At 38.4% G+C, this 27,909-nt stretch overlaps 1 protein-coding gene across 2 annotated transcripts; it reads right to left on the reverse strand.

The window, feature by feature from the left end:
• Positions 1-17,363: 17,363 nt before the first annotated feature.
• On the reverse strand, positions 17,364-27,478 carry LOC145775350 (V-type proton ATPase subunit d-like). Of its 2 annotated transcripts, none has more exons than XM_082586638.1 (7): positions 25,227-27,478; positions 21,961-22,132; positions 20,838-21,016; positions 19,740-19,897; positions 19,479-19,655; positions 19,209-19,286; positions 17,364-18,930 (listed from the first exon to the last, which is right to left on the reverse strand). In XM_082586638.1, exons 1-7 carry the CDS (start codon positions 25,345-25,347, stop codon positions 18,769-18,771), a joined length of 1,047 nt encoding a protein of 348 aa, XP_082442764.1. In that variant the 5' UTR covers positions 25,348-27,478; the 3' UTR covers positions 17,364-18,768. The 2 variants fall into 2 exon arrangements, with proteins under 2 accessions (XP_082442764.1, XP_082442763.1); XM_082586637.1 differs by having other exon boundaries at positions 25,212-27,473.
• Positions 27,479-27,909: the final 431 nt, after the last annotated feature.

The raw sequence follows: 27,909 nt of genomic DNA on the forward strand, positions 1-27,909 counted from the left end.
GTTGCAAGACTTATGCATATCTTTAAAACCGAATCTTATTACCCGGTTTTATTGCCATTTGGATTCGGATAATTGAGGATCCGAATCCTTCTGGATTCGGTATTCTGAAATGCCCATCCCTACACATATCAGAAACTTAGTTTGTACAATGTCCAACTGCAAAACCTACTCGTTAAGATGTTAACAGTACAAATAAACTGTAAACAATAAGTCATTTTCCTCAACTAGGATAATAAATTTTGAAATGTTTCAAAATTGCAATAGGTCACTAAACACTGTTTTAGTGATTTTTAACTGGTAATGGATAGAACTCCACAGTTCTGTGAAACATCCCCAGGTAATTTATAAAAAGCCCTAGTTTTCAAATATTGCAATATGTTATTGTCACAATAAGACACTCTCACAAAAAGTAGAACAGTGGTTCGCAAACTTTTTTTGGCGAACCACTTTTGGTGCCGTCAAAGCGGTCCTGAGCCCTTAAAAACTACTATCTGAAATTTCAGTGGGCCTATATAACATTTTCCAACGGAAACTAATGTTTCATAAGGTTTGAAGCGACACACTGGAATTTGTTGAACTCGTTATTGAACTCACACGATGACGTGACACACTCATGGCGATTGATGACATTGACATAGTTACGAACTATATTTTGGCACTACAGGATCAAAATCAGTAATATATGTGCTGATTTATGTTGTCCTATAAATATTAGGGTCGTAACTAGGGATGCACAATACAGAACATCGAATCTTGGAGATTCGAATCTCAATGTATTCGAATCGCATTTGTAGTTTCTTTTCGGATATCAGGATTCGAAAATAAATTTGTTAAATGAACAGTGTGAGACGTTAAACAAATGTAAAGTTGATATTTTCCGTCTTGCGCGCCGAATTTTTTCTTCATGGACTGTTTGTTCTAAGCGCCTTTTTTCTTCTTCCTTCATAGGGTTCACGCAGTTATCAGAACTGCAGACACGCATTGCGTTCCCGTACGAGTGAATAATTCAGGCCTCGAAATCTGCTCAAAATTCATGGCGGACATGTCCGCCGTCACGATACAAATCGTCACTGCATAGCACGAACAATTGTTGCGAGAATATAATTTTCCGCGCATTCTAGAAAACGTGAACACTGTATCCCTTAACTTCTATTTGAGGAGGAAAACTTTCGATTTTTACGTTGCTTCAACGATTGATGACAATGAATCAGCGTAACAAAGAGCATTGTGACGCAAGAAGCCACACGACCTCGTTCGGTGGAAGTTAACCAGTTATGTGACGTATTTAGCAGCTACACGGCGCTTTGGCTCTTCAAGCGCACGTCGTTGGTCTGATGAAAGCCTTCAGAGTGACTTTGCTGAAATTTTGAAACGCCTTCTAAATCGTAGCTATAGTTCTTAAATGGCGAAAAATTATCAAGATGAAGTAATTAAGCGATTGAGGCTAAAACTGGTGTGTCCGCCGTGAGACTTAATTGTCCGCCGATATAGCTGCTCCGACCAGACACGTTTGTCTGCCGTCAACAAAAACGAATTTCGAGGCCTGATAATTTGTGTGTGCGGCCACGAATGATTCATTACGTGTGCTGTACAGTACTGCGCATTGATTCACACCACGCGCTTGAGATTCGTGAACTGGTGAGCAGTACTTTAGACTGTAGAGGATTAAAGAGATACTAAAGGAAAAACTTGACTTGGCGATTTCCCACGTTCTTTGTGTTTAACATTCCTATAAACATTGACTCGTAAAAACACGAGAAATGTACGTGTATTACACGAGTTTCCTCAGAATTTTACGTGTTTTTCAGGACCAATGTTCATGGGGATGCTACCAAAAAACGATTTCCAATAAAATTTTGCCCCATTGCGGTCTGATCAGCATTCCGCGCCTGCTTTTGTCAGAGCTTTCAAAACGGGAATGGGCGTGAGCAGCGAAGCGTGCGACTGTACAGTCTACGTCACTATGGACTAGCAATCAGCTGATCGAGCAATAGTTGTTACAGTGGACGATTTAACTGTACGCTATGTATGTATGTACATCCAAACATCAGATTTCAACATCAAAACATCAGATGTAGTAACATGGTACGTGGCTTTTGTTATTGCTGTCGATAGTGATGTATTCTCGAGCAATGTTTTCACGTTTTGGTCATGTTAAAAAAAATAAAAATAAATGAAACATTGGACTTTGGGCCTTGCCAGTGCCATTGAAAACAAATTGTTTTCGGTAATTATTTTTTGAAATGTATTCTTGAATGTTCAGTTTACGCCTTTTATTGCTTGATTTCCGTTAGAAAATTTTTTGAAAAATTTCATAAAAACCATAGATTCACAGTAACACAAGCATCAATTATTGGTTCAATATTCTTTGGAAAAAATTGCCGCGTAAATTCAGAATAGATTCGAAATTCTGGATTCGAAATTAAGTATTCTAGAATATTCTAGAATAGCCAGGTATTCTGTATTGTGCATCCCTAGTCGTAACATGGTCTCGGAATAATAATTTAGGGTCGTTAGATGGTCCCGCAATACCGGATTACAATCCCGATAAAGCAGTTATTGCGTGGTACAACAGTTCTATTGCAGGGATGCAACCTAATTCGTACCATGAACAATTCGTACCGTCAGTTCGTACCTTGAAAAGATCGAGAAAAAAAATTAAAAAAGCTAAAGTTGCTGATCGCAATTTTCGCAAACATTTTAAAATTTTCCGCAAACAAACAAAAACTCTTAGGATCATTACCAGAAATTTTTAAATGTTTGCGGAATCTCCGATCAACCCTAACCCCTAAACCTTTTAAAATGTTTGCGGAAACTCCGATCAACCCTAACCCTTTTAAAATGTTTGCGGAAACTGCGATCAGCGACTTCGGCAAACTCTTAGGATCATTACCGGAAATTTAAAAATGTTTGCGGAAACTGCGGAAAAACGGAAACTGTGATCAGCGACTTCGGCTTTGTTAAATTTTTTTCTCTCGATCTTTTCAGTTTGTTTGTTTGCGGAAACATCCTAACACTTTTAAAATGTTTGCGGAAACTCCGATCAACCATAACCCTTTTAAAATGTTTACGGAAACTGCGATCAGTGACTTCGGCAAACTCTTAGGATCATTACCGGAAATTTTAAAATGTTTGCGAAAACTGCGGAAAAACGGAAACTGCAATTAGCGATGTTCTATTTTTTCTCCCGATCTTTTCAGTTTGTTTGTTTGCGGATACCGCTAACCGATACCCTAACCCTTTTAAAATGTTTGTGGAAACTGCGATCAGCGACTTCGGCTTTTTTTAATTTTTTCTCTCGATCTTTTCAAGGTACGAACTGACGGTACAAATTGTTTATGGTACGAATTAGGTTGCACCCCTATTGCAGGACGTCGCCCAGATTTCAACAACACTACGGTAAGTGATCATTTTAACATTGTTGCAAGTTTAATTCTATTTATTGTCTGTCTGTCTTTGTCGGCTGCATAGCCGAGTGATGAGAACCTTGGAACGGCAATCGAAAGGGCACCGGTTCGACACCGCTCGAGCATGCGGCTGTGTCAGGACACTTAAAGGCATGCCTGAAGGTGGACACGAAGATTGGCTTCCTTGCCTTCCCGTCCACTAAATCTAAATCTTCAACCACCGGGTGTAAGCCTGGATACGACAAACAAAACAAAAATTATATTTGCTTGTGCTATTGTTATTGTATTTTGGCCTCCAAGCATGTAGATTTGGCCGCCGAGAAGGAGCTCTCAGTAGGCCACAATGGCTGCCGGAAAAAAACACAACTTTTAAGGCCTGAGAACCAATTTCACCCACTACTTTGTCTTAACTTAAACTGACACAGCACTTTGTGATGTCAACTCTTCAGCTTCAGCACGTCTTTTCCAATGGAGAAAAAAAACTTTTCACCGCAGCTTTTGTTTTAAATGGGGTGTTGTATTTAATAAAACAACTTTATAAATTGGTACTAGCAAATCTCAAAGACTTGCTTCTGTCTAAAAGGCCTGCACAATTGGCTTTTCTCCAATCACCTTACTAATGTTTGATGAGATGGCACCAGCATGGGTGCAACGTATTTCGAACCCTAAACACTTTATACCCCCATTTCATACCCTGAAAAGATTGAGAGAAATATATAACACAGCCGAAGTCGCTGATTGTAGTTTCCACAAATTTTTTAAATTTTCCCCCTGAAAAGATCGAGAGAAAAAATAGAACAAAGCCGAAGTCGCTGATCAGAGTTTCCGCAAACATTTCAAAAAGCTGAAGTCATTGACCAGTCGCAGTTGCGCAAACATTTCACCTCTCAATGCTAGACTGCAGTTTTATTATTACCACTACGGTAAATCTAATTAAATTAATTATTAATTCGAATTATTAGAATTGATTACAGTGTAATTGCCAGATGCCAGAGCAGTGAAAAATGAAATCAACCAACTATGGAAGGTACCCAGCTCAAGCTGTTTCCTATCTACCTCTTTTAACATCTCTGAGTTAGACGCAGCCATCAAGCACCTAAAAACTGGCAAATCACAAGGCCCAGACAAAATCCCACCAGAGCTAATTAAACATATTGGACCACTCGCAAGAGAGTGGCTGCGACAGTTCATGTCATTCTGCCTAAAGAAGTTGCTCCTCCCAAAGATCTGGAGGAAAGCTAACATCATAGCCATTAGAAAGCCCAACAAGCCAGCTGATAATCCTAAAAGTTACAGGCCCATTTCCCTGCTCTGTGTGCCATACAAGTTACTTGAGCGTCTCTTACTGAGCAGACTCGAACCAATCGTTGACCCAAAACTGCCAGAAGAACAAGCTGGATTCCGACGCGGCCGATGCACAACTGACCAGGTTGTCAAGCTTACTGATGACATCGAAAGTGGCTTTGAAGCCCGTGAGAAGGTGGGTGTTGTCCTAGTGGATCTTACAGCAGCCTATGACACTGTGTGGCACCGTGGTCTTACTATGAAACTATTACAACTCATTCCTGACCGACACATGGTTAAGTTTCTGGTAGAGACCATCTCGAACCGTACCTTCATACTGCATACCAACGAGGGAAAACCCAGCAGACCACGCCGCCTGAAAAATGGCGTCCCCCAAGGGTCAACACTATCGCCACTCCTATTTAATATCTATATAAGTGACCTCCCATGCACTACATCGCAACAGTATGGCTATGCGGATGATCTAGCTCTTCTATATGCTCACAGGAACTGGCATGAGGTGGAAAGAAAACTTGAAACTGACCTGAAACTGGTGGCTGACTATCTGGACAAGTGGAGGCTCAAACTGAATGCGTCGAAAACAACAATCTCTGCTTTCCATCTAAATAATCGGGAATCTCAGCGTCAACTGTCTGTCTCGCTAAAAGGAAATCCTTTACCATACACTGCAAACCCAACTTACCTTGGAGTAAAACTTGACCGGCAGTTGACCTACAGACCCCACATCGAGTCACTCCGTGCCAAGGTTACCTCGCGAAATAACCTCTTGAGAAGCCTAGCAGGAACAGGATGGGGAGCCCGAGCATCAACCTTGCGTACAAGTGCACTAGCCTTGGTCTACAGCTCAGCCGAATATGCCTCAGCTGTATGGAACCGCAGCAGACACACAAAAAAGATGGATGTGTGCATTAACGACACCTTGCGCATCATCACTGGCTGTCTCCGCCCCACACCTACTGCTTATCTGCCAACTTTGGCTGGCATTGCTCCTGCTCATGTCCGTAGGGAAGAAGCCTCTCACAAACTGGCTCTACATGCGAGACTCGATCCTCAACACCTTCTCTACAGTCACTCCCAAACAAATGGACCAGTCAGACCTCAACGCCTATCATCAAGGCGCCCATTCCATCGATATGCTACACAACTTGTGGATAAGAACTTCAGCTGCATGGAAACATGGACCCAAGAATGGAACGAGCTGCCACATATCCCTCCCCAGTTTTCAGTTATGCCAGCACTCTCCATCCCTCCTGGAGCAGACCTCTCAAGAAAGGCATGGGTCACATTGAACAGGATCAGATGTGACGTTGGCTGTACTGGAGCTAATTTGTTTAGGTGGGGGTTGCATAATTCGCCGATATGTGTCTGCGGAGCGGTAGAACAAACAATGCAACACATACTCCACGAATGTCCCATCTTACGACCCCCAAGTGGAATCACTGGTATTCGACAACTGGACCCAACTACCGTATCTTGGCTGCACGAGGAGGCATTGCCAATCTAAGCTACTGCAAGTCAAACGAGAGAAGAAGAAGAGAAGAAGATGCTAATGTAGACTGATACTCTTTGAGCTTTTTTTATTTTTAACTATCAGCACCTAACATAAGAACTTGGTAATTTTGACACAATATGAATGCAAGTTTGTTTCTTGTTGCTAGTGTAGGAGATAGATTAGTATACGGTACATATTAAATGTTTCTTATCCACTTGCCTAAGTATGGCTGCATGACTTGAAGACCAACAATCCGACATGGTCACTTACCGTAGTAGTTATCCATTGTGTTTTCTTACTTGAACAATGTGTCCAAATATGACCACAGTCATTCTGGCAGAATAATTTTTCAGCTTTCCGCCTAAAAAAGTTATCCGTGAATAAGTGCGAGGCATAAAATGCGACCAGACATACATTCGAAAATTCTTAAATAAAACTATAATCCGCAACACGTGTCACTTAAATTTTACATGCATCGGATTCAGTATTAAATTACCTTTCCAGGGATGTGCACCAATAGGTGCGCATTTGGAAGGAACTCCCAGCAGAACGCTTCAAAGATGGAGGATATATTTACGATAAACATTAAAATAATACAATTTTTGCATAGTTGACACCTCTTCAAATATCTTAGAATAAAACTATAATCCAAAACACGTGCCACTTAAATTTTACATGCATCGGATTCAGTATTAAGTTACCTTTCCAGGGATGTGCACCAATAGGTGCGCATTTGAAAGGAACTCCCAACAGAACGCTTCAAAGATGGAGGATATATTTACGATAAACGTTAAAATAATACGATTTTTGCATAATAAACACCACTCAAACATCTTGGAATAAAAACTATAATCCGCAACACGTACCACTTAAATTTTACATGCATTGGATTCAGTATTAAATTACCTTTCCAGGGATGTGCACCAATAGGTGCGCATTTGGAAGGAACTCCCAGCAGAACGCTTCAAAGATGGAGGATATATTTACGATAAACATTAAAATAATACGATTTTTACATAATTGACACCTCTTCAAACATCTTGGAATAAAACTATAATCCGCAACACGTGCCACTTAAATTTTACATGCATCGGATTCAGTATTAAATTGGTGTGATATACAAGGTTTTCCTACCGCGCCATTGAGGCAACCTCATGCGGTCGCTAGGTTTTTTGTTGAGGCAGGACCTATCGCCAGTAGCCATATTCTACCTGCCTGGAGTGAATCTGACAGAACAATGACGACATCCATAGATATGTGACAACTAATTGTGTCAGGATTTACATTAAACTTGATGTTGGCGAGGTTGTATGCAAGTGTGCTTTCTACTAATGATCCCACATCGCTCTCATTTGTACAGCATTCACCCGATAAACTACAATCGACAATTAGCGTAACTTGTACAAACATTTCATGTGACATCACAAAGCCACAACAATACAAGGGAGCCACAGATTTGTGACCACGACAACAATACAAGATTTGTGACCACGAAACATCATACACAGTATGATGAAAAATCGCCCTTGATTAATGATGTAACAAAAGCAAACGTGCTTCCAAATTCTTATCAGCAACAATGATTCTAGCTAATTAATTATGTGAAAACAGATAAAAATGAATATGAGAAATAGCTCGCGGCACCCCAGAGTAGCCTAGGCTGTTGTAGCCTAAATGGCACCCAGGTTGAGAACCACCAAATTAGACCATGGAGAATTAGTTGGATCGAGGTTTTTTGGTAGATCTGTAGGCTATTCATAACAGTGGGTTAAGTTTGGTGCAAAAATAATAATTCTCGAAATAAGTTAGTTAATCAGCACAATTGCTAAATTGGTGAATAATAACATATTTCGATAATTACTATTTTTACATCAAACTTAAAGGGGACCTGAAATGAAAAATTAAAATTTTTTTGGTGATTCTTTAGTGTTTAAGTATTACATTTTTCAAAAAGTTTTTTTGATATGCCTTTTTGTTTGGGAGATATAACCAAATGAAAATTGGGCACGTGATGGCGCTATGTGTCTTATGACGTCATCGGCTGGCAACCAAGTAAACAGCTTGATGCATTTGCCTTAGAAACGTCGCATTGGTCATTGTATATTGAGTAATAGAAGATCAGCATAAACAAGATGTCTGAAACAAGACAAGGATTTTTCTTTGAACCAAAAAGACGGCGACTTGACAGCGAAGAACATCATTCTGATTCGTGCTCTGACAACACCAGTTCGGACAGCAGTCGGATGAAAAATTTGCATTGAAAAAAATGCAGGAAAATAATTTGCTTGAACCAAGTGGTTTATATCAACTAAAAGTAGCCAATGCATTCAGAGTTGCCTACTATGCCTAATTGCCTACCCTGCCAATGTTTTACTGTCCTACTGACCTGTTTCAAAGTCTTGTTGTTTTCTCGCTAAGTTGCTATTCGATCCAAATGTCCGATCGTACTCACAGACCTGTACCTAGGTCGATCGAGTTTTGTGGGTACTGTATTGACAGTGTCTTTCACATATCTTGAGAAATCAAAGACAGAAGAAACAGCTTCAGGGATGAGCAGGTGTCTGGACTTGGTGCCTTGTTGCTCTGCCTGTAGATCACGTTGGTAATCGCTGGCCAGAAAATGATTGCTGCACACACGGTAGGGCTTGTTTACAGGTGGATTTTTTAGTTTCATTGCTGAGATCTATTTCTTCAGCTTGTCATTATTCAGAGGTAAACGATAAAAGGATACCCCTTTGACGATTCCCCGGTTAGTACAACCGGGATCCATACAAGAAGCCACCATTTTAAGGGCGTAAAAACTCCCTTAGCACAAAATTGTTCGCTGTTTCGGTAGCCTACGCGATTTGTTCCTTGTGTTTGCATGCAAAACAGTAGACCTTGGATGCGGCTTTGCTAGCCAATGACGTCATCAAAAATTTTGACCAATCAAAATCATTCAATTCAAAAAAGGTTATTTTAGGTTTTTTAATTAATGGTAACACAAAAAATAAAAAAATTGTTGAAAAACGTTTTATTTCAGAAAGATCTACAAATACAAAAGCCATGTATTTTCGTTGCAGTGCACCTTTAACTCGCTGTTGTTACATGGAACCCTTATTGTTTAAAAGTTGAGTACTTAAGCTAGGCCTACCTCTTGAAAGTTTCAATTTGCATAGCCTAAGAACCAAAGTATACGCTACTAAAACGTGTAAATGTTGATAAACAAGTTAGCTGATCTAAAATGCAGAACTAAGTCTGTGACGCGATAAAGACACAAATAATAATGATAACTACACATGTTGGCGTAACATGGTGACAACAGAAATTGAGAGCACAAGACGATGCTGTCAGATTAGTTTACTGAATTATCATTGACATCAGTTAAACGCAAAAATAGTAAATGTTTTTAACTCATGTGTCACAAATAGTCCCCTCACCACTTTTGTTTAAAATTTCTATAAATGTGTTTGTGTCTATTCATTATTCACGCTTTGTATCGTTTACGCTTTTAGTTTGTACGTAAAAATACATGTATCCGCAATCTTGCATTGTTTTTACCATATCACTGTATGAAATTGATCGAATTAATTTGTCATCAAATTTCCAAACCGCATTGTATTTTTCGATGCAATAGCAGATATAATGGCCATTCTTCTTTTCCTCACCTAAATGTGCAATGACACTTACGAGTTTATAATTATATTCAAGCCCGTGTGCATCTTCAATACTGAATTCGATGCATGTAAAATTTAAGTGGCACGTGTTGCGGATTATAGTTTTATTCCAAGATGTTTGAGTGGTGTTTATTATGCAAAAATCGTAGGCTATTATTTTAATGTTTATCGTAAATATATCCTCCATCTTTGAAGCGTTCTGCTGGGAGTTCCTTCCAAATGCGCACCTATTGGTGCACATCCCTGGAAAGGTAATTTAATACTGAATCCGATGCATGTAAAATTTAAGTGACACGTGTTGCGGATTATAGTTTTATTTAAGAATTTTCGAATGTATGTCTGGTCGCATTTTATGCCTCGCACTTATTCACGGATAACTTTTTTAGGCGGAAAGCTGAAAAATTATTCTGCCAGAATGACTGTGGTCAAATATGGGTGATGCAAGCAAAGAACATGGTGAAAGGTTTCACCAGGACATTTCTGATAAAGGAAAGAAGATACCAAGAGAGGTGGAGTTGCAACATGATGGGGATTATTTGTGGTCCATAGTACGAGAAGATTTCTCAGTTCACAGACGCAAGTCACGCAAACAAAACCACTTATGAAGTTTTTTTAAAGTGTTTGCATCTTTACATTATGTATGAGTCCCGGTGGCTATATTTGTGCATAATACTTTTTTTTGTTAGAGTGTTTGTACGTCTAATATATACAGAATTATGCTGATTAATACAGAACAAGTTTTGAGTAAAACCAGAAATCAGAAAAAGTGACATTTCTTCAAAAGGATACTTCAGAATTTTTTTTGCACTTTGGTGATTAGTTTGGAATAGCAAAACACAGGCCTATGCAACTAAAACTTTTGCAATATTTTGTTGCATGGTGTAATGTCTAAAGTACCGTACCTAGTGGAAAAGTAACTAGGCAACATCACCTGTTAGCCACATTACACCAGATTCTTTTGATTTTAAGACTTGTTTTGCATTAAACTGTAGTCCTGACTCTTGATTACACTAGATTGTTTCTAGCTCCAAGCTTATTTTTGTGGGCACCAAATTGTTTCAAATTCCCCACATTTTTTTCTGGTTCCAAGTTTACTTTTGTTGGCACTAAATGTTTCAAATTTTACAAGGTTTTTAAATATCAGGTCATTATTCATTACACTACAATATCTGGCAATTTTGCTGCAGCTAAAGTGCTCAACTTCAAATCACAACCACACTATTCCGCGGGTGGGATATCCACAGAAGTACGGAGCTGGCAAGTTACAATTTTCGTTCCAGAAAAAGAATTCAAGCATCTATCAACAACCCTGCTCGCAAAGTACAGGGCAACACTAAAAGGCGGAAATGCGGAAACACGGAAATAAGCCGAAATAACTTTAGAATTAAAACAGTCATAGTGTGGTAATATTTATTTTACGTTGGCTAACTTATAAAAATGTGGTAACAATTATTAGTTTATTTGAGGTCTATTATTATTTAAGGTCTAATGTTTGTTGATATTTGACCTAATATTAAGGCTGTCTAACTGCTTGATGAAAGTTCTATCTATCTAATTTGGCTATCTGACTCCACGAACTAACTTCCACACAATTGTTATTCGAATTATAATTTTAAGTTATCAGAAGGTCTTCATATAATATTGTAGGTCTCTAACACAAATTGAATTTATACATTACAGAATAGTAAAATTACAGAACAGGGAAACATTATTACGAATTATTACATTTTTAACTAAACAATCAATTTAATGTTTTCTGAGAGCTGAACTGGTCAAACTGAGCTCGTTTTATGTGAGCTGGTTTGATGTGAGCTCTTTGTCTGATTGGCCTCTCGCCAAATGCCAACAAATCATTTTATTTTCTGTTCCCTTTTTTCTATTTACCGTACTTCGGGAGCAGTTTATATGGAAAATTTCAGAAACACTAAGAGATAAATTTAAGTTAAAGTAGTTCACTTTAGTAAAAAAAAGGGAAACTTTATGATGAAATAATTGATCGCTACAATAGTATTTAATGATCTCACAATTGCTTCTAAATAATATCTTTCAATGATATTTCAACATAAGAAAATGTTCGGTATTGAGTTGTGGCTAAAAATCGCATTTCCGCCTTTTTCCTATTTCAATAAATTCCATTAAATTTCGAAATTTACTCCAACAACTGTGGAATTAAAACAGTCAAAGTATTTAATGACCTCACAATTGCTTCTAAACAATATCTTTCAATGATATTTCAACATAAAAGTAGGTTCGGTGGTGAGTTGTTGTTAAAAATCGCATTTCCGCCTTTTTCCTGTTTAAATAAATTCCTTTCATTTTTCGAAATTTACACCAACAACTGTGGAATTAAAACAGTCAAAGTATTTAACGACCTCACAATAGCTTCTAAACAATACCTTTCAATGATATTCCAACATAAAAGTAGGTTCGGTGGTGAGTTGTTGTTAAAAATCGCATATCCGCCTTTTTCCATGTTGCAACATTTCATTCTTTCATGATGAAGTTGGTAGGCACTTTAACATTACCCACTGGTCGAAGAGGTACGCAATCATGCGTGACATGTTCAATCAATATTTGTGTTTTAGTCACAATTTCGACCTGTTAAAGTGGCTACCTTTAAGATCCTTCTTGCACTCAGTTCAATTGCAGAAGAAAAAATAGTATTAGCAGAGGGTGGGAATCGAACCCACGAAATCGAAATTACTATACTCCTCTGCCCTAACCATTAGGCAACGGTGGTTGTGGTGAAGCATTCAGTTAAATTTCTTTGCATCAAAATTTTTCGATCAGAATATCACGTCACGAGTCACATGACTGAAATCAGCTGAATCGCAAATGAACATGTCACGCATGATTGCGTACCTCTTCGACCAATGGGTAATGTTAAAGTGCCTACCGATGAAGTTATCGCTATGTTAAACAATATGGACGCCAAGATCGTATTTCCGCGTTTGCTACATCGGCATTAAATCGCTACTTCTACGGACAATACGCCATTTCACGCCCGGCTTATTTCCGCCTTCAGCATTTGCGCCTTTTAGTGTTGCCCCAAAGTAGGGCAAAGTGGGGCGTGTTGTCACAGGGGCGTGTTGTCACAGCACGATTTCCATGTGATAACGCAAGCGTACAACCACGAGTTTTCAATGGAAGGCATAGTTTTCAGTTCTCTTTCCTACAAGCAGTGAAGATTAATAAATTTGTCACCACAGCAGAAATTATGAGGAGTGCCATTGAATTTTGGGCAAAATCAGGTTTTATAACTAAACTAAAAATGGTCTGGAAAACTAAGGTATGATCATAACTGATCAGAAAAGATATCATTCGTTAGCTTTAAGCCTGCTCTTTTCATCATACCAAACAGATAAGACATGCAAGTAGAGATGTACACATGGTTGTTGAAACCACCTGATTTCATACCACGGGGCGTGTTGTCACAGCTGTGACTACACGGCCCGAGGTGTGCATTTTTAATATTAAGAAACATAAAAAATTATTTGTGCTTATACAACGAGGTAATATGCGTATTTGTTAAAATACAACACTTTTTTAGGAAATAAAAATTAATATTAGATAATGATACACACATATATTCGATAGTTACACATAATTCTCAAGATGACATTTTTATTGTTTTTGATAATGGGCATAAAATTTTTACCAATATGTTGTAAATTAAATTTTTTTGCATTTCGCATATTTTTTATTCGTTCAGCCTGTATTAAAACCATTTTTTGTTGGTTTCTGTCATATTTTAGTCACAAAGCATGTGCAGAAATTTTGTGACAACACGCCCCATGCTCTGTGACAACACGCCCCGGGGTGGGGCGTGTTGTCACAGTCCATTCACTTGCATTAAACATGCATTTATGTAAAAACGAAATAATCCAGAAAAACTTTAACTGTAGCTAAAAGAAGCCGAATGATACCTCTTTCAATTGCACTATCTAGCATTTCGATACCATTGGTACAGAACGAAATATATGCTGATTTGTAAAAATTGTGACAACACGCCCCACTTTGCCCTACAACCTTTTCCACGTCTGTACACGTTCAATCAACTACCTGGCTGGAATGACAAACAACAAAAGACGGAAATGCGGAAAACCAAAGTTTCAGCAAACAAAGCCGACGGAAAAGTCTATGGGTGATATTTACAACTTTACAAGCATGCAACGCAACCTGATGGTTGGTTGGTTTTGAATCTTTATCGTAGGACTGACAAAGCCTTGATTGGTTATTCCTGCTTGTTTCGCATACTTGTAGAGGCAGAGTGAAGTTTTCCGATTGTTGAAGTGTTGTTATTGGGGAATTATTCCATTCACTGGGTGCTGCTGAATGGAGAGCAGTCCTGAATGCGTTGCTCAAGCGCACACCCCGAGAGTCGCACCAGCGCCGCGTGATCTTAAGCCGGGCGCCTAACCACTGAGCTAACGGAGCGGGATCCTGCCGAAGAGGCACACAACGCTGAAGCAATGTTGAGATTCTGTTGCTTTACTTGAAGAAAGGCTTGAGTTGCCTGGAAGCGATCGAGTAAGCTATTTCAAAAAAACACTAGGATTCCACTTTCTAGCAGCTCCATTTTCTCGAGGAGTCCACTTGCTTGCTGTCGACATTCTACCTTTTACTTTTGGTCATTCGCAAGTTTCTCCAGTGCCTCCTTTATGATAAGAAAATGTTCCATTTTTAAATAACTTTAATGGCATTAGCTCTTGCGGACCAGCGTGTTGCAGAGAGCCCCTTTAGCACTCCACCACCTGAACACTCCAGAACAGACCACCAGTGTGTTGAAGCAGCAAAGAATACATAGATATTTTCAACGTAGTCAAAGAACTGAGCTGTTTCTGGGCACGATTGTGCAGCGCATATACCAACTTCAACGAATGAGTATAGCATGGAACGTATTCCGCAACAACTCCAGGAGTCGAGGGGCTCTGCCTTTACCACCCTTAGGCAGTGGTGGCGACATGGTTTAGATGCTTGGCCAGGTGGGGACATATCCCCACTATCTAGCAGCCATTGAATTGATTTGTCATCCAGTTCACACAGACCACGCACACCATTTAGCGCATGGTAGATGGCGCAGTTACAGATGGAGTGATCTGCGGTTCCTCCTTGCCACGCTCACAGATAGCGGATGGAGCCATCTCCCATTTTTGTATGCTGGAGCGGAATAGTCCGACGCCAGCCCACTAAGCAGGCGGTTGAGCCGCACCCAGGCCTGCCTTGGCAAATGCATTCCGGTTGGGTGGGGGCTGGTGTCAGAGATGAAACTTTGGAGTCTTGATGAGTTCTTCTTCCACTCCGAGCTCCATTGGTGGTCCGCCCAGGTAGCCGCACTGATAGATTGGTCTTCAGCGGTTTTCTTCAGGAGTTGTGCGGCACATACAAATGGGTGTCTCGACTTTAGTCGCCGAGGATGCTCGTTCACAGACTTCTGGAGACTTGAGTTGAGCAAGTTGTTGAGGTTCGTAGTGCGGCGAGAAAGAGACATGATGGCTTCTTCGTAACGAAGCTCAGTTGGTTGGATGCCTGCAAGGACAGAGAAATTGTCCGATGGTGTAGGTGGTCACAGCGGTAAACCATAATCTCTTCGTGGGAAAATTGTAACATAAGATTCTCGGATCCGTTCGTCTGTATGTAATGACCGAAGAAACACTCTTTTGAAACCGTCTATTCAAAATTGTATTTCTGTAAAATTAGCCACCTGGCTGTCGAAATTGGGACGCAACACCGTACGCCACTAAAACTTGTCACTACAGAACAGATTACTTGGATAAAAGACGGAAATTTTATCCAGCTGGCAAGCACTAAGCAAACAGTTAAATATGCCTCCAACTTTCAAGCAACCATTTTACGAATGACTAGAATAATTTGCGATATCTCAAACTCACGTAAACAGTAACTGTGACGCAATAATGAAAGACATTGTCACGCAATTCAAACAAGTGTTCAAAGGTGGTGACTGGTGATGCAATGTTTCATCAGGTCTTACGAACGATGGTGCAATATTTGGACATTTTCTAGCAATTTCCATGACGTAAGATGCCAGCTAGGTTAAGTAGACCATAACGGTTTTTATATGACGTTTGATTTGGTGAAAATTGTCTGTAACAGTAGGTCGCAGGCATCCTGTGACGATACGCAAGGCAATATGTAAAATATTGTCGATAATATCGCTTCTCGCAGTAGCCTACTGACCAGCATTACATTGTGAAATGAATATCGTCACTGGTGTTCCAAAGGTGCAAAAATTGAGAAAAAACGAAGTTTTGTAGACGGTTTCGTGGTCAAAAAAAAGATTGTAGGACAGATTTCACGAGTCCTAATTCTTAGAAGGAACACTGATTGTCACATATTTTTTTAGAGAGCTACCGCACCTTTTGTGTTAAAATGTGTATTTTTTTTTATAAATAACTGCTTTTCTACTCTAGATGCATTCAATGTTCAGAAAGCAGATAGAAAATCATGCTTACAGAACTTTAGGGAGGGAGGGCCACCCCTAAATCAACTTCAAATTAAAAAAAAAATTGCAGGAGTTGTTTTTTCCGACAACCTCACCATTTGAAAGGGTAGGCTATTCCAAGCAAAATTCAAAAACAAGAACCACCCTATAGTGGATAGCCATAATCAACCTCCGACCCGCAACCCCTTTACAAACTATAGTATTACATGGTCCAGCTAGTGGTATATTACAATCGAATGAAGAACAAGCACCTTTCCATTAAATTATTTTGGTAGGCATGTTATAGGCATTTGCTCGTTCAAAGACTCTGAGTCTCTAGTTGAGGTTAATTTAGGGTGTTCCTGTCTAGTAGGGTATGATTGCCTACAGTTGAAACAAGTCCGGTATACTGTCAAGTCCTTTACAATAATCAAGGCTACAAGCTAAGTTAATGGGTCAAGCAAGCAAAGATAAACTTAACCTACGGTACCGGTACTCAAAATAGCTTAAAACAGCAAAAGTTCAGTAAGCTATTCCAACTGAAAAGAAAATCAATGAATCAGAAAATAATGGTACTTTTGCTAGCTACAAGGTAGCACAATCAATAGCAAAAGAGACCGTTTCCTCGTGGCAAATTTGTAAAAATATGGATGTTATTGAAACCATGTTCAGAAAAAAAAAACATTTTTCAGATATCACATCAGTCTTTCAGGTAGAACGGTAACCTGACGAATAGAAGAGATGTCTGAGAACATAAAATCTAATAAAAAAAGAACTTTGAAGATCTACAGTTGTTAATAACGACAGATAAGAGCAGACACGACAAATAGGCTACAGCTCAGCTGGCAGTATTTGTGCGAGAAGTAGCCTAATCAAAGATTTTGATGTTGTTGAAGAGTTTGTTCCGCTGGTTTCTGTAACATAAGCCTTTCTGGTTGACTAAATAATTCGACAAAGGATCAGAATCACATGGTTAAAAAAGAAAATCTCGAGAGATGTTCTACAATGCTCTATCAGGCATATTGTTAAGAGTGTAACTGATATCATCACATTTATAATTCACAGACTTGATTGATCCACTTGGTACGAATTATTATTAGATACACGGCAGCCTAGCCTTTCTTTTTCAAACAACGATAACTCTAAAGACAAATGCAAAAACCATTAAAATGCCTCAACTCAATTTTGACAACAATCGGAAATGCTAACTTGGTTGCTTTGTACTAAAATTTCACAAAATATTGCACAAAACTATCACAAAAACACAAATAATCTATAATACCTTAGTTTATCGTGAATATTTACAGTTTGCTTTCTCAGGTCCGCTGTCAGGTCACGTTGCAGATGTGACTAGAGAATAGAGATGGTTTCGAGAAGAAATTTTCAAATACTACGAATATTTCAAGTAATTATCAAGTTAACGTTTCATTGTATATAACAGCATAACTATTATAATATCAATGTTTTGTGAGGCTAATGAATAATCTTGTCCCCATTTCGTAGCTACTGATATTTGCTTTCCATCGATTACTTGAAATAAATTGCTATGTCAAAAGAGTTTCATAGGAATCGATATTCAAACATTATGCAATCACGTTATGTCATTTATATTGTCAAACCATATATTATACAATATACATCTTGACACATACGAAAATGAAAACTCGATATATCGTCTACTGCTTAGAAACGACACGCCAACACGACTCACCCAATTAACGTGATTACAACAACATTAGATTGTGCAACCTTACTAAAATAAAGAATTGTTTTAAGTAAAAACGGGGATACCAGGTAACCGGAATGTCTGATTACATGCGCTTGACAACCAAGGGTTATTAGAGGGTGAGAATAGCTCAACAAGTGACCAATCGCATTACTGTAGCAATGTGTTATAGTAAAATGCTGCGTAAAACGTAGTTGAATACACGCAAACCTTTTTGTCGAACCATCGATAAGCGTTGGTAACATTTTCTTTGACAAGAGCACGGAATCGGACATTCCGTTGGTTGGTATGCCGTAGAAAAAGCTGACGTCCAGTGGAATGAAAGTTGCAAAGCACACAATGCAACACCCGTAAGCTCCTTACTTTCATGCAGCGGAACAAATGAGCGAAAAATAGTAACACAAGTGATGTTGTTAACAAGTCGTATGAGCATCAAACTAAGTCTTGCTCCAACTTAAAGCTTTAACAAAGAGGAAAGCTTTGATAGAAATAATTTTGCGAAAATGAAAAGAAAAACAACATAACTATGGCGGTACAAACTCCTTTGAACCAAACGATTCAAAAAACAATATTATAAATGAAGACTTGCTGCTAGATTTACCGCATCTCTCTTTCGCAGCTAGAAAAGAGAATTTCAATCATGATGACAAGCACCGCCACTAGCTTGCAAGTGCCTTGTATGAGAGTTTTTCATGACAACAGAAACGTGTAAAAACAACGGCAAACTTGACAAGAATTTTTCACATGATCGGAATGTAGCTCTCGATCTTGGCTCTATGTCGCTGCGCAATGCACTCTGCGATCCAGATGATGTTCCGGCATTCTTGCTCCTTCAGTTTAATGTAGGAATAAAAGACGCCATATTGAAATTGCTGCATGAAGCTGTTCACGTTGAGCAAGACCTGCAAAGGAAAGATACATAAAAAATTATACATGATTTGCCTGCACACTTTTATCACTGTTAAAGTAAAGCATACTGATATTAATGAGCAATTCACTTAAATCGGACGAGGCTTTCAAATCAATTTTCAAAACCCGATTTGGTTTGATATTTAACTGAGTGAAATGTCTGAATGAGACAATTCATAAAAAAGAAAAAAAATTACAGTTACTAGGCGCATCCACTTTCAAAACGTTCATTTTTTTTAATAGCATTGAAACTCGCCAGTGCTACACCTACCTCATGTTCAAAGAATTTGTCTTCCAAAGTTTTGTCTCCGGGATTATTTCCAGTTCCATCAAACAAGGGTCTGTATTCCTAAATGAAAAACAAAAACCCATTCAGAGCTTCCAACTGGAAACAACTTGATGGCTTTCTGTTACTAAGCAGTAAGCAAGAAGTCGCAAAAACGGTCATTTGAAATACTAAATATTTAAAACTGGCATTGAATACAAAAGGTCCCATTTGTTTATAATTTAGCACTTTGCGATAACTACAAAGCAAACGTACCACATAATTTTCAGCAATTCTCTTGACAGCGTCATAGTCATCTGCCTTGGCGAGATCGATCAATCCATCCGGGAAAAGTTTTCCACGTCTTGGATAGAGTTTGGCGCGATCCTCTTTGGAAAGTTCAGTTCCAAATGAGTTGATGGTGATGATGATAGAACGGCGGTCCGCTTCAAACTGAAACAAAAAACAAAGCAAGTTACACCATGAAAACCATAACAATAAACTTAATGACAAAAATTCCACTGTTAGTATTCTTACAGCCAATATTTCACACATTGCATCAGCAGTGGCTCCACCGATTTCTTTGCACAAATCATAAAATGATTCGAGGTAGGCTTTGTACAAAGTGTTTCGAATGATTTCTATGTTCATTTCGTTAAGATCTTCTTCGGAAATGCATTCCTTGAAAAAGGGAGCTGTAAAACAACACACAGGTATTGTTAAGATTGTACGCACGTATTTTGAATCTGTTAAGAGTCAGAAGAATAACCAGATCACTGCAGTGCAATAAATAACAATCACATTGATGGTCAAGTAAGTAATACCGAAAATTTATAATGGGACATGACAAAGGAAAATCTCTGTCCCTCGGTCGACGGGCACTGGAGCCTAATCATCTTCTCCACCACAAGATCTCTGCCTTCCCAAACGGGCACCCCCGCCGACTGAAATCAAGACACCCATTCGTGCCAGCCGCTCGGCTTCTGATCAACGAAGCTGACGAACAAGACATCTCTGCGGCTACTTGGGCGGACCATAAATGGCATTCTGAATGGAGGTCGAGCACCACTAGACTCCATTCATTCATCCCCGACGCCGACACACGCCCCATCGGCCTGACACTACAGAGACAGGCATGGGTGCGCCTCAACCGTCTCCGTACGGGCGTCGGGCTTTTCCGCTCAACCATGCACCAATGGGGAATGGCTTCTTCCTCCTCCTGTGAATGTGGTGCCGAGGAACAGACCGCAGACCACATCATCAATGACTGTACCATCTTCAAGCCACCTAACGGAGTGGAAGGTCTGCGCGTCATGGATGATGAAATTAAAGACTGGCTGCTCTCTAGCAGCCTTCCAGTGTAGTCCGGGAACATCGTGAATCTGGGGTGGTAAAAGGATAGACCCTCGGCCCCAGAAGCTCAGACGACGACGACGACCATGTGCATTATGCACAGTAGCACACGATGACATTTATGTGTAACTCTGGGTAAGTACGGTGATAATGGTAAGACATAACAATTAGGCATTTACAATTTAGATATTTCGTCAATTTCGAGTAAATATTGTTGAACGAAAGCTTCAGAAACTCTAAATAAGAAATTTTTCTGTGAATCTTCCTGCAAATATAACGCACCTAGAGGAGAATCGACAAGAATCGCATTGTAAAGATCAGCGGTGGTGTTTGCGATGGTGACGGTTTCCATTTGATCAAAAGTGCCAAGAGGATGACATTTGGTGAGCAATTCTGAAAGTTGTCTCTGATGAAGAGTGCCAGTGATGAGCAAAATGATGTTGTCTATCATGTAACTGTACCTGTAAGATTTAAAAATAAAAAATAAAGGTTGTGAGCGATACAAGCAAAAATTGAAACGATACTGTACCCCACCAACAGCAATAATACCTCACTTATTTAGGATCCACATCTTTTAAGTGCAGACAATTAAGTACTTACCAAATAGATGCGTGCATCGTGGTGTTACAATATTTAGGTGCGGCGCCCGGTCATTTAGATGCTATTCGGTGTGTCAAATACACTCGTAATCATTTATCAGAAATGCTTAATTATGCGACAGTTCTCCCCAAAATTTTCAGCGGCGTTGAGGTCGGCTAGGTTTTATCGTTTGCAACTTAGTCAGGGTTTTTGACGAAAAAAATAAGTTACTCTTCTTCACAAGGTTATCACCCACTTGAATCTACGGTATGTTTATTACTGATGTTTAGTGTAGTTATTATATGAGTTAACAACAACTCAGTCATGTGCGGAAACTTGAACAATTTATTGACAAAGCTTTTGTGTACGCAAACCCGGACTAACAACAAATAAATGCCGGACAAGCGCATTTACTGGGAATAGCACCTATTCCTAAATATCCTGACGCCACAGTGTGCGCACCTATTTGGCAGACACCTAATTGTCTGCACCTAAAAGACGTGTTCCGCTTATTTAAGTACGTGTATGTAAGTAACAAACACCAGCTGCTTGGACTACCAAACATCAAATACTTAAAGTGCAACTACTCAGAGAAGATATAATATTCAGCAGTATGATTCAATCATAGCTTTTTCAAGCTGAAAGTGTCTTTATCAAAGAGCTACTGCTGCATGTGTTTTCTATGACTGAACAAGCAAGCCTTATACGAACCTGCAGAACAGCTAAACTATTTGTTATATTCAATGCAACTATAGAGAAAAGATCAAGTTTTCTACAATAAAACTTATCAACATTAAAATAATGAAAATTCAAAGCTGACAGTTACTTCACATAATCCAAAAAAAGAGCTAAGTCTTTGTAAGAATGATTTCGAATGTATTCGAACTCTATCACAAGCTTTTCTCGAAGTTTGTCATCAATAACAGAAACTGTCAGAGGTGATGGTTCATTTGCCAGAAAATGTCCATAATCAGTTCCTTGAAGATGGAGCTTCAAGTCTGAAAATGTTCAAAATATAACGATTACTTGAAAATCTTGTGCAAATACTCATGCAATGGCTAAATTTATTTGTCTCCTGCTTGAGGAAGGCACAATACTACAAGAGAAAACCTACACATTATAATTTAAGCACCGTACGGTAGGGTGCATCGTCTCCCGCTTTTTTTTGAAATTGGTTTCGTAACATTGAGAAGTGTGTTCCACTTCAGGAAAAACTCAGCCAAAAAAATTTTTTTTGTTCAGGGACCCCCCCTTCCACTCGCGCATGCCCCCCCAAATTTCGGACAGAAAAATCGCCATAACTCCAAAACTAAAATACTTAGACATAAAGTGTTTGGTATTACATTTATTGTAACTATATGATTTGATTCAAATTTGGTGAATAAAACATATTTTACAAAGAAACAAAAATTTTTTGCTACGTTTGTTGAAAACGTTCAAGTTGGACTCCCCTTTTAAAGCCTTATTCAAGGCTACTCTATGAGATAAAGAGTTATGGATCCGTCTCTTTTAAAAGCTTTGTTCAAGTTTAGTAGCCTATCAATATCATCAATCAACTATTATAATATAATAGTATGTATATAATAATCTAAAAGAGAAATAGCGATGGAATGATAATGCAGTAACTATAAGACATGCCACTCATACCAAATGGAACTGTTCTGTTGATGGTGCTATCAGCATGGTATTTGACACTACATCAACAAACACTGGCCTTTGGTCTGGAGGTTGTGTTGAATTGCAACAGAAATTGAAGAAATCATTGCTATGGTGTGCATGCAGAAAACATGTTGGAGAACTAATCGTAGGTAATGTGTTTGAAGCACTGAGTATTGAAACATCTCGATCGCCTGAAATAACTATGTTTGTTCACTTTCGTACTCACTTCAACAGTATTTCTCAAGACCTCATCTCTTTCCCACCTTATTTAGATACCGGTACATACAAGTGCTTGTCAATCAGTGAAATGAATTTCCTTGAAACCTTGAAAGAAGATACTGTAGCTCTTGCAACCCAGTTGCTTACAAAAAATGATAAAAGATATTTACTTCGAGAAGACTACAGAGAACTATTGGAGCTGTGTTAGTTTCAACTATCCATTGCCATGCAAGAAGCCATTTAAATTTAAACAACCAGAAGCTATTCACAAAGCTTGGTGGATGGCTAAAGTTATTTATGCCATAAAGTTAATACTATTGTCTAGAAGGACTGAAGAAGTAATGGATCCTGCTAATCCCAAGAAGCACTTGATTCTGCAACCAAAGCAAACTGAGAAGTTGAAAAGGTTTGCAATGTTCCTCCTATATGTGTATGTGCCATGGTAGTTTCGTTGCAGTTCAGGAGTTTCTGCACCATGGGCAGACCTGAAGTTAATGAAAACTTTACATTTGTTTGAGAAAATTGATCCCATTGTAGCTACTAGTGGCTTGAAAAAGCTGAATCTCCACCTCTGGTACTTAACTGAGGAAATGATTCCTCTTTCTCTGTTTGATTACCATGTTCCAGATGAAACGAAAAGAGGAATTGTTGATGCATTGTTAAAAATGCAAGCAGCAGATGGTTCAATTCAGGAACCTCTGAAAAGAAAAGGTAAAGGAAAGCCAGTTTTTCCAGACACAATTGATGCCAACACTTCACTGATTGATTTGATTGGTAAAGATTCCTGGTATCTCTTTAAGCTCTTAAAAGTATGCCCAACGTTTTTTGAAAAAAATGTTAGGGAGTGGGAAGAAGATAGTCAGTATGAACTGGCCAAATCAAAAGCAGAAAGGTTAACAGTTGTAAATGACTGCTGTCAAGCTGACGTGGTGTCAAGCTGGCCACAGATTTTCGATCATCTGCTCAAAATATCCAAAACTTTGAAAGCATTCTTCAGGTAGTTGAACAAAGCAGATCTAAGAGACCAAATTTGCGGAAAAAATCATAGACTGTTGCATCCATCTAACAAACCGGCAGCTCCACTTACAAAAGTAGCCTTTAATTATTAGAAATGGGACCAAAGTGGAGTTCTGTGCGTAACTATATCGTCACATAATTTCCAGGTGCTCATGAAATGTAATTATTTACAACAGCTTTACTACAAATACCACCCCGTTTGCCTGAAGAATCTATTCTACCGAGCTAGACGAAAACGTTCGAGTTGGACTCCCCTTTTAAAGCCGTTTTCAAGGCTGCTGTATGAGATATAGAGTTATGAATCTGTATTTCTTTAAAGCTTTATTCAATATTATATTATCAGTAATGAAACAGAAATCACTTTAGGCTTATTCATATTTTCAGTTCATTCAGTGACATTATTATAATATTTACAAGGGAACATGCATAAAACGAACAGTGCATTATCATTTCGTAGCTATTTCTTTTTAGATGTATTCGAGGGAACAATGTCTCCTGAAGAGCAAAAAAGTTGTTTCTTTGTAAAATATGTTTTATTCACCAAATTTGAATCAAATCATATAGTTACAATAAATCTAATACCAAACACTTCATGTCTAAGTATTTTAGTTTTGGAGTTATGGCGATTTTTCTGTCCGAAATTTGGGGGGGCATGCGCGAGTGGAAGGGGGGGTCCCTGAACAAAAATTTTTTTTTTGGCTGAGTTTTTCCTGAAGTGGAACACACTTCTCAATGTTACGAAACCAATTTTAAAAAAAAGCGGGAGATGATGCACCCTACCGTACGGCATACATTTAAAATTTATCAGAGGCCTATCTCCAATATTTAGTTAGATAGGCCTATCATTCTTCTAGTAATAAGTAAATATAGAAGAATACAACAATGGATGTATCTGGAAATAAATCAAAAACGGCTATTTAACCTGCTTGACCAAATCTCATTTTAATGCCAAACAGCTCAGCAAATTGCCAAGTCTTAGAAAATACGTGGCATCCTTGTATTGTCTGTCACAGTAAAAGTTCAATTTGACATCTACACATCCAATTAACACAAAGCTTTGCTGAATGTCAAAAATTACCAAATGAAATGCAAAAAAGAGTGAATTTGGTGACATTTATAAATTTTAGAGAACTGAATACTCTATTACTTGTAATAACTAATAATATTTTTTTCAAAAATTACCATCTAATGAATCACATTGAGTGAGGTGACGATAATCCTCATTTTTCAAAATTCCATTTTTAAATCCACGAACAAGTCCTTCTAAATATCCGTTGTCAGTATTGAAAAGAAGCTCAGATAGATCAAATGAACTCATAATGTCAAAAGTGTGTTAATAAAATCTTAAACATAATACAACAAATTTGTATCAGGAAAAATGCAGCAGCACCAAGTTGCTGATTTGAGTTTCCCCAAAATACATTATTTTTTAAAAAATTAAGTGTGGCCTACTGTAGAAAGTTCCTAACTTAAATTCAAAGCTATTTATAATATATGACAAAATAACAAGTTTTTGCAGCAGCGTTTAGCTCTTGACTATTGGCACTTTAAACATGGCTGCCGTCTTAAGTATTAAATTTTACTTTCATTTATCTTTAATTAATATAAATTTTAGTTTTCATATCGCTCTACACATTTTTGAAGTCTTCAACATATATAAAGTGCCACATCTCTATTACCAAAAGAACAGCATATTTAGAAACAAAAAAACTATTTTTATAAACAATTGTAATGATAGGTTAATTAAGCATAGTTGCTTATATATAATACTTTATCAGGTACCGTACAATACATGGCTTTCTGACACAGTTTCAATGCCTTCAGTTGTTTGCAATTTTTGTTAAAATTGGAAGAGTTTACTAGAGCTGTGCTATACAACACAGTGCATTGTCAGCATTCGTCCAAGAGCATTTACGATCATTTTTTGCAAGCTCCAGCAATCGAACATCTTGTTATATTTAGCGATTTCTATGATGTCACAATGCACGCATAAACTTTTGGTTTTGTTTGTCATATCCAGGCTTACGCCTGGTGATTGAAGATTTAGATTAAGTGGACGGGAAGGCAAGGAAGCCAATCTTTTTGACCACCTTCAGGCATGCCTTTAAGTGTCTTACCAAAGACACAGCTACATGCCCTTGAACGGTGTCAAACTGGCATCCTTTCGAACGTCGTTCCGGGGCTCTCACCACTCAGCAATGCAGTCGACAGAAACTTTTGTTAAAATGACACAAAACAATAAACCTAAGCATAATGTTTTTACCAAACTTATTAAAATAAAGTGAAGATGCAGTGAGAAATGCAGAAATGAACTATGGGCCTGTAGGACAGGGATATCTAAAGAAGGGGATACGAAAGCTTGCAGCTATTATTTTATTCTCATGACACTACCTGGGCGGTAGTTTGTAACTCGTTAAACATGAGGCTCTTTTTAAACTTGCAGAAAGTTTTGTAATGCAACTGGTACAGTCAGCTACAGAAGACAGTTATCAAATGTCGTGTGGAGCATATTTAAAAAATACTTGTTTGGAAAGACAGTTGAAAAGTTACCAGTAAGCTGTTTTTCTTAACAAAGCCTTTGCAGTAGGCTAAATGTAAAGCAAGTATTTGGTAGTTGAATTTACAAGTATAAAAGCATAAGTACATGAGCATGCAGTGAATATCCAGGCCTGATGCTAATAGCGCAATGCAGGTTATTATAACAAGATTCATTAAACTACTATCGGTGCCAGTTGTTATTTGACGATAAGCAGAGATTATTTACGATAAACAAAAGCCCTTCTATTGTCAGACGTAATAAAAGCCTTCCTATCCCCTTCTTTAGATATCCCTGCTGCAGGATTACACAGATTTGAGAAGCAATAACGAGTGATGTCAGAGAAAGTATACCAAAAACACAGCAACACTTTGGTTATTAAAAAAAACACTTTTATGCTAAATCAAGAGGTCAAAATCACACAAATGATGAATTATAAAGTGATATTAGTTCTGCAGCAAAGTCCATTGTATTAATTTATGCTTCTAATTTATGCTCTGTGACGGTTACAGCTCAAGGGTGATCGATTCTATACAAAATGGCAAATAACAAAGAGTCCACGTATGACTAAGCCAGGCAATCTGATAGAGGTACGTATTTCACCTTTCCTTCCATTTTCAACCAAAACTTTTCATTTTTTGTTTTTTATTGACAAATGAAGCAGTCAAAGTCGGATTGAAGAAAATGCGATGGATAGAATGATATGGAGTATAGGAGTGAAGAAAATCGTTGCGAGAAAAGCGCTACCCCCACTAGTGGGGACAAAACCGAATTGGATGATGATGATGAAGGCGAAAGCAAAGGCAATTAAAAAAGATGGTGAACCTGAACTTAACAGGCCTGCAAGAACTTTCAGTGATAGGCCTAGTGAAATTGAAAAAATCAGACAAAGTCCATTGAAACTGAAACATCCTTATCACAATCCAACTGTAGATTTCAAGACAAAGTTTTTTCAAATATTGCAACAAATGGATGCCTCAGTTACAAATTCGACATGTTTTTCAACAGTGCTGCCTTTTGGCTCTGCCTTAATCTTCGAGTTCCAGAAACCCTCCTTCAAGCGGGTCTGCTACTATTCGGCGAGTCCGATTCGACTAGTCCGATTCGGCGAGTTCCCTATTCGGCGAGAGCCCTTTTCGGCGAGTGCCCTATTCGGCGAGGTTTTGAAATTTTTGAAAGGAAATTATCGGGTACCGTAGCCTAACTATAATTGCCGTTTTTACATCGTTTTAACGTCGCTAAACGTTGAAATCGTGCAGAAAGGAATAAAAAGAAAATGTTTGAACTATTAAATTAAAATTCATCATGTCAGTTCAGTTGTTTTTATGTCTGACCATCATATGA

Source organism: Aplidium turbinatum, chromosome 8 (genome assembly GCF_918807975.1).
Source record: "Aplidium turbinatum chromosome 8, kaAplTurb1.1, whole genome shotgun sequence".
NCBI classification, from domain to species: Eukaryota; Metazoa; Chordata; class Ascidiacea; order Aplousobranchia; family Polyclinidae; genus Aplidium; species Aplidium turbinatum.

Coding starts and splice junctions, on each gene's coding strand:
- LOC145775350 (XM_082586637.1), bottom strand. CDS start 25,347: ATGAGTTCATTTGATCTATCTGAGCTTCTTTTCAATACTGACAACGGA. Junction 19,898..20,837: donor TCTTGTCGATTCTCCTCTAG/GTGCGTTATATT, acceptor GTTGTTTTACAG/CTCCCTTTTTCAAGGAATGC. Junction 18,931..19,208: donor ACAAATTCTTTGAACATGAG/GTAGGTGTAGCA, acceptor TTTCCTTTGCAG/GTCTTGCTCAACGTGAACAG.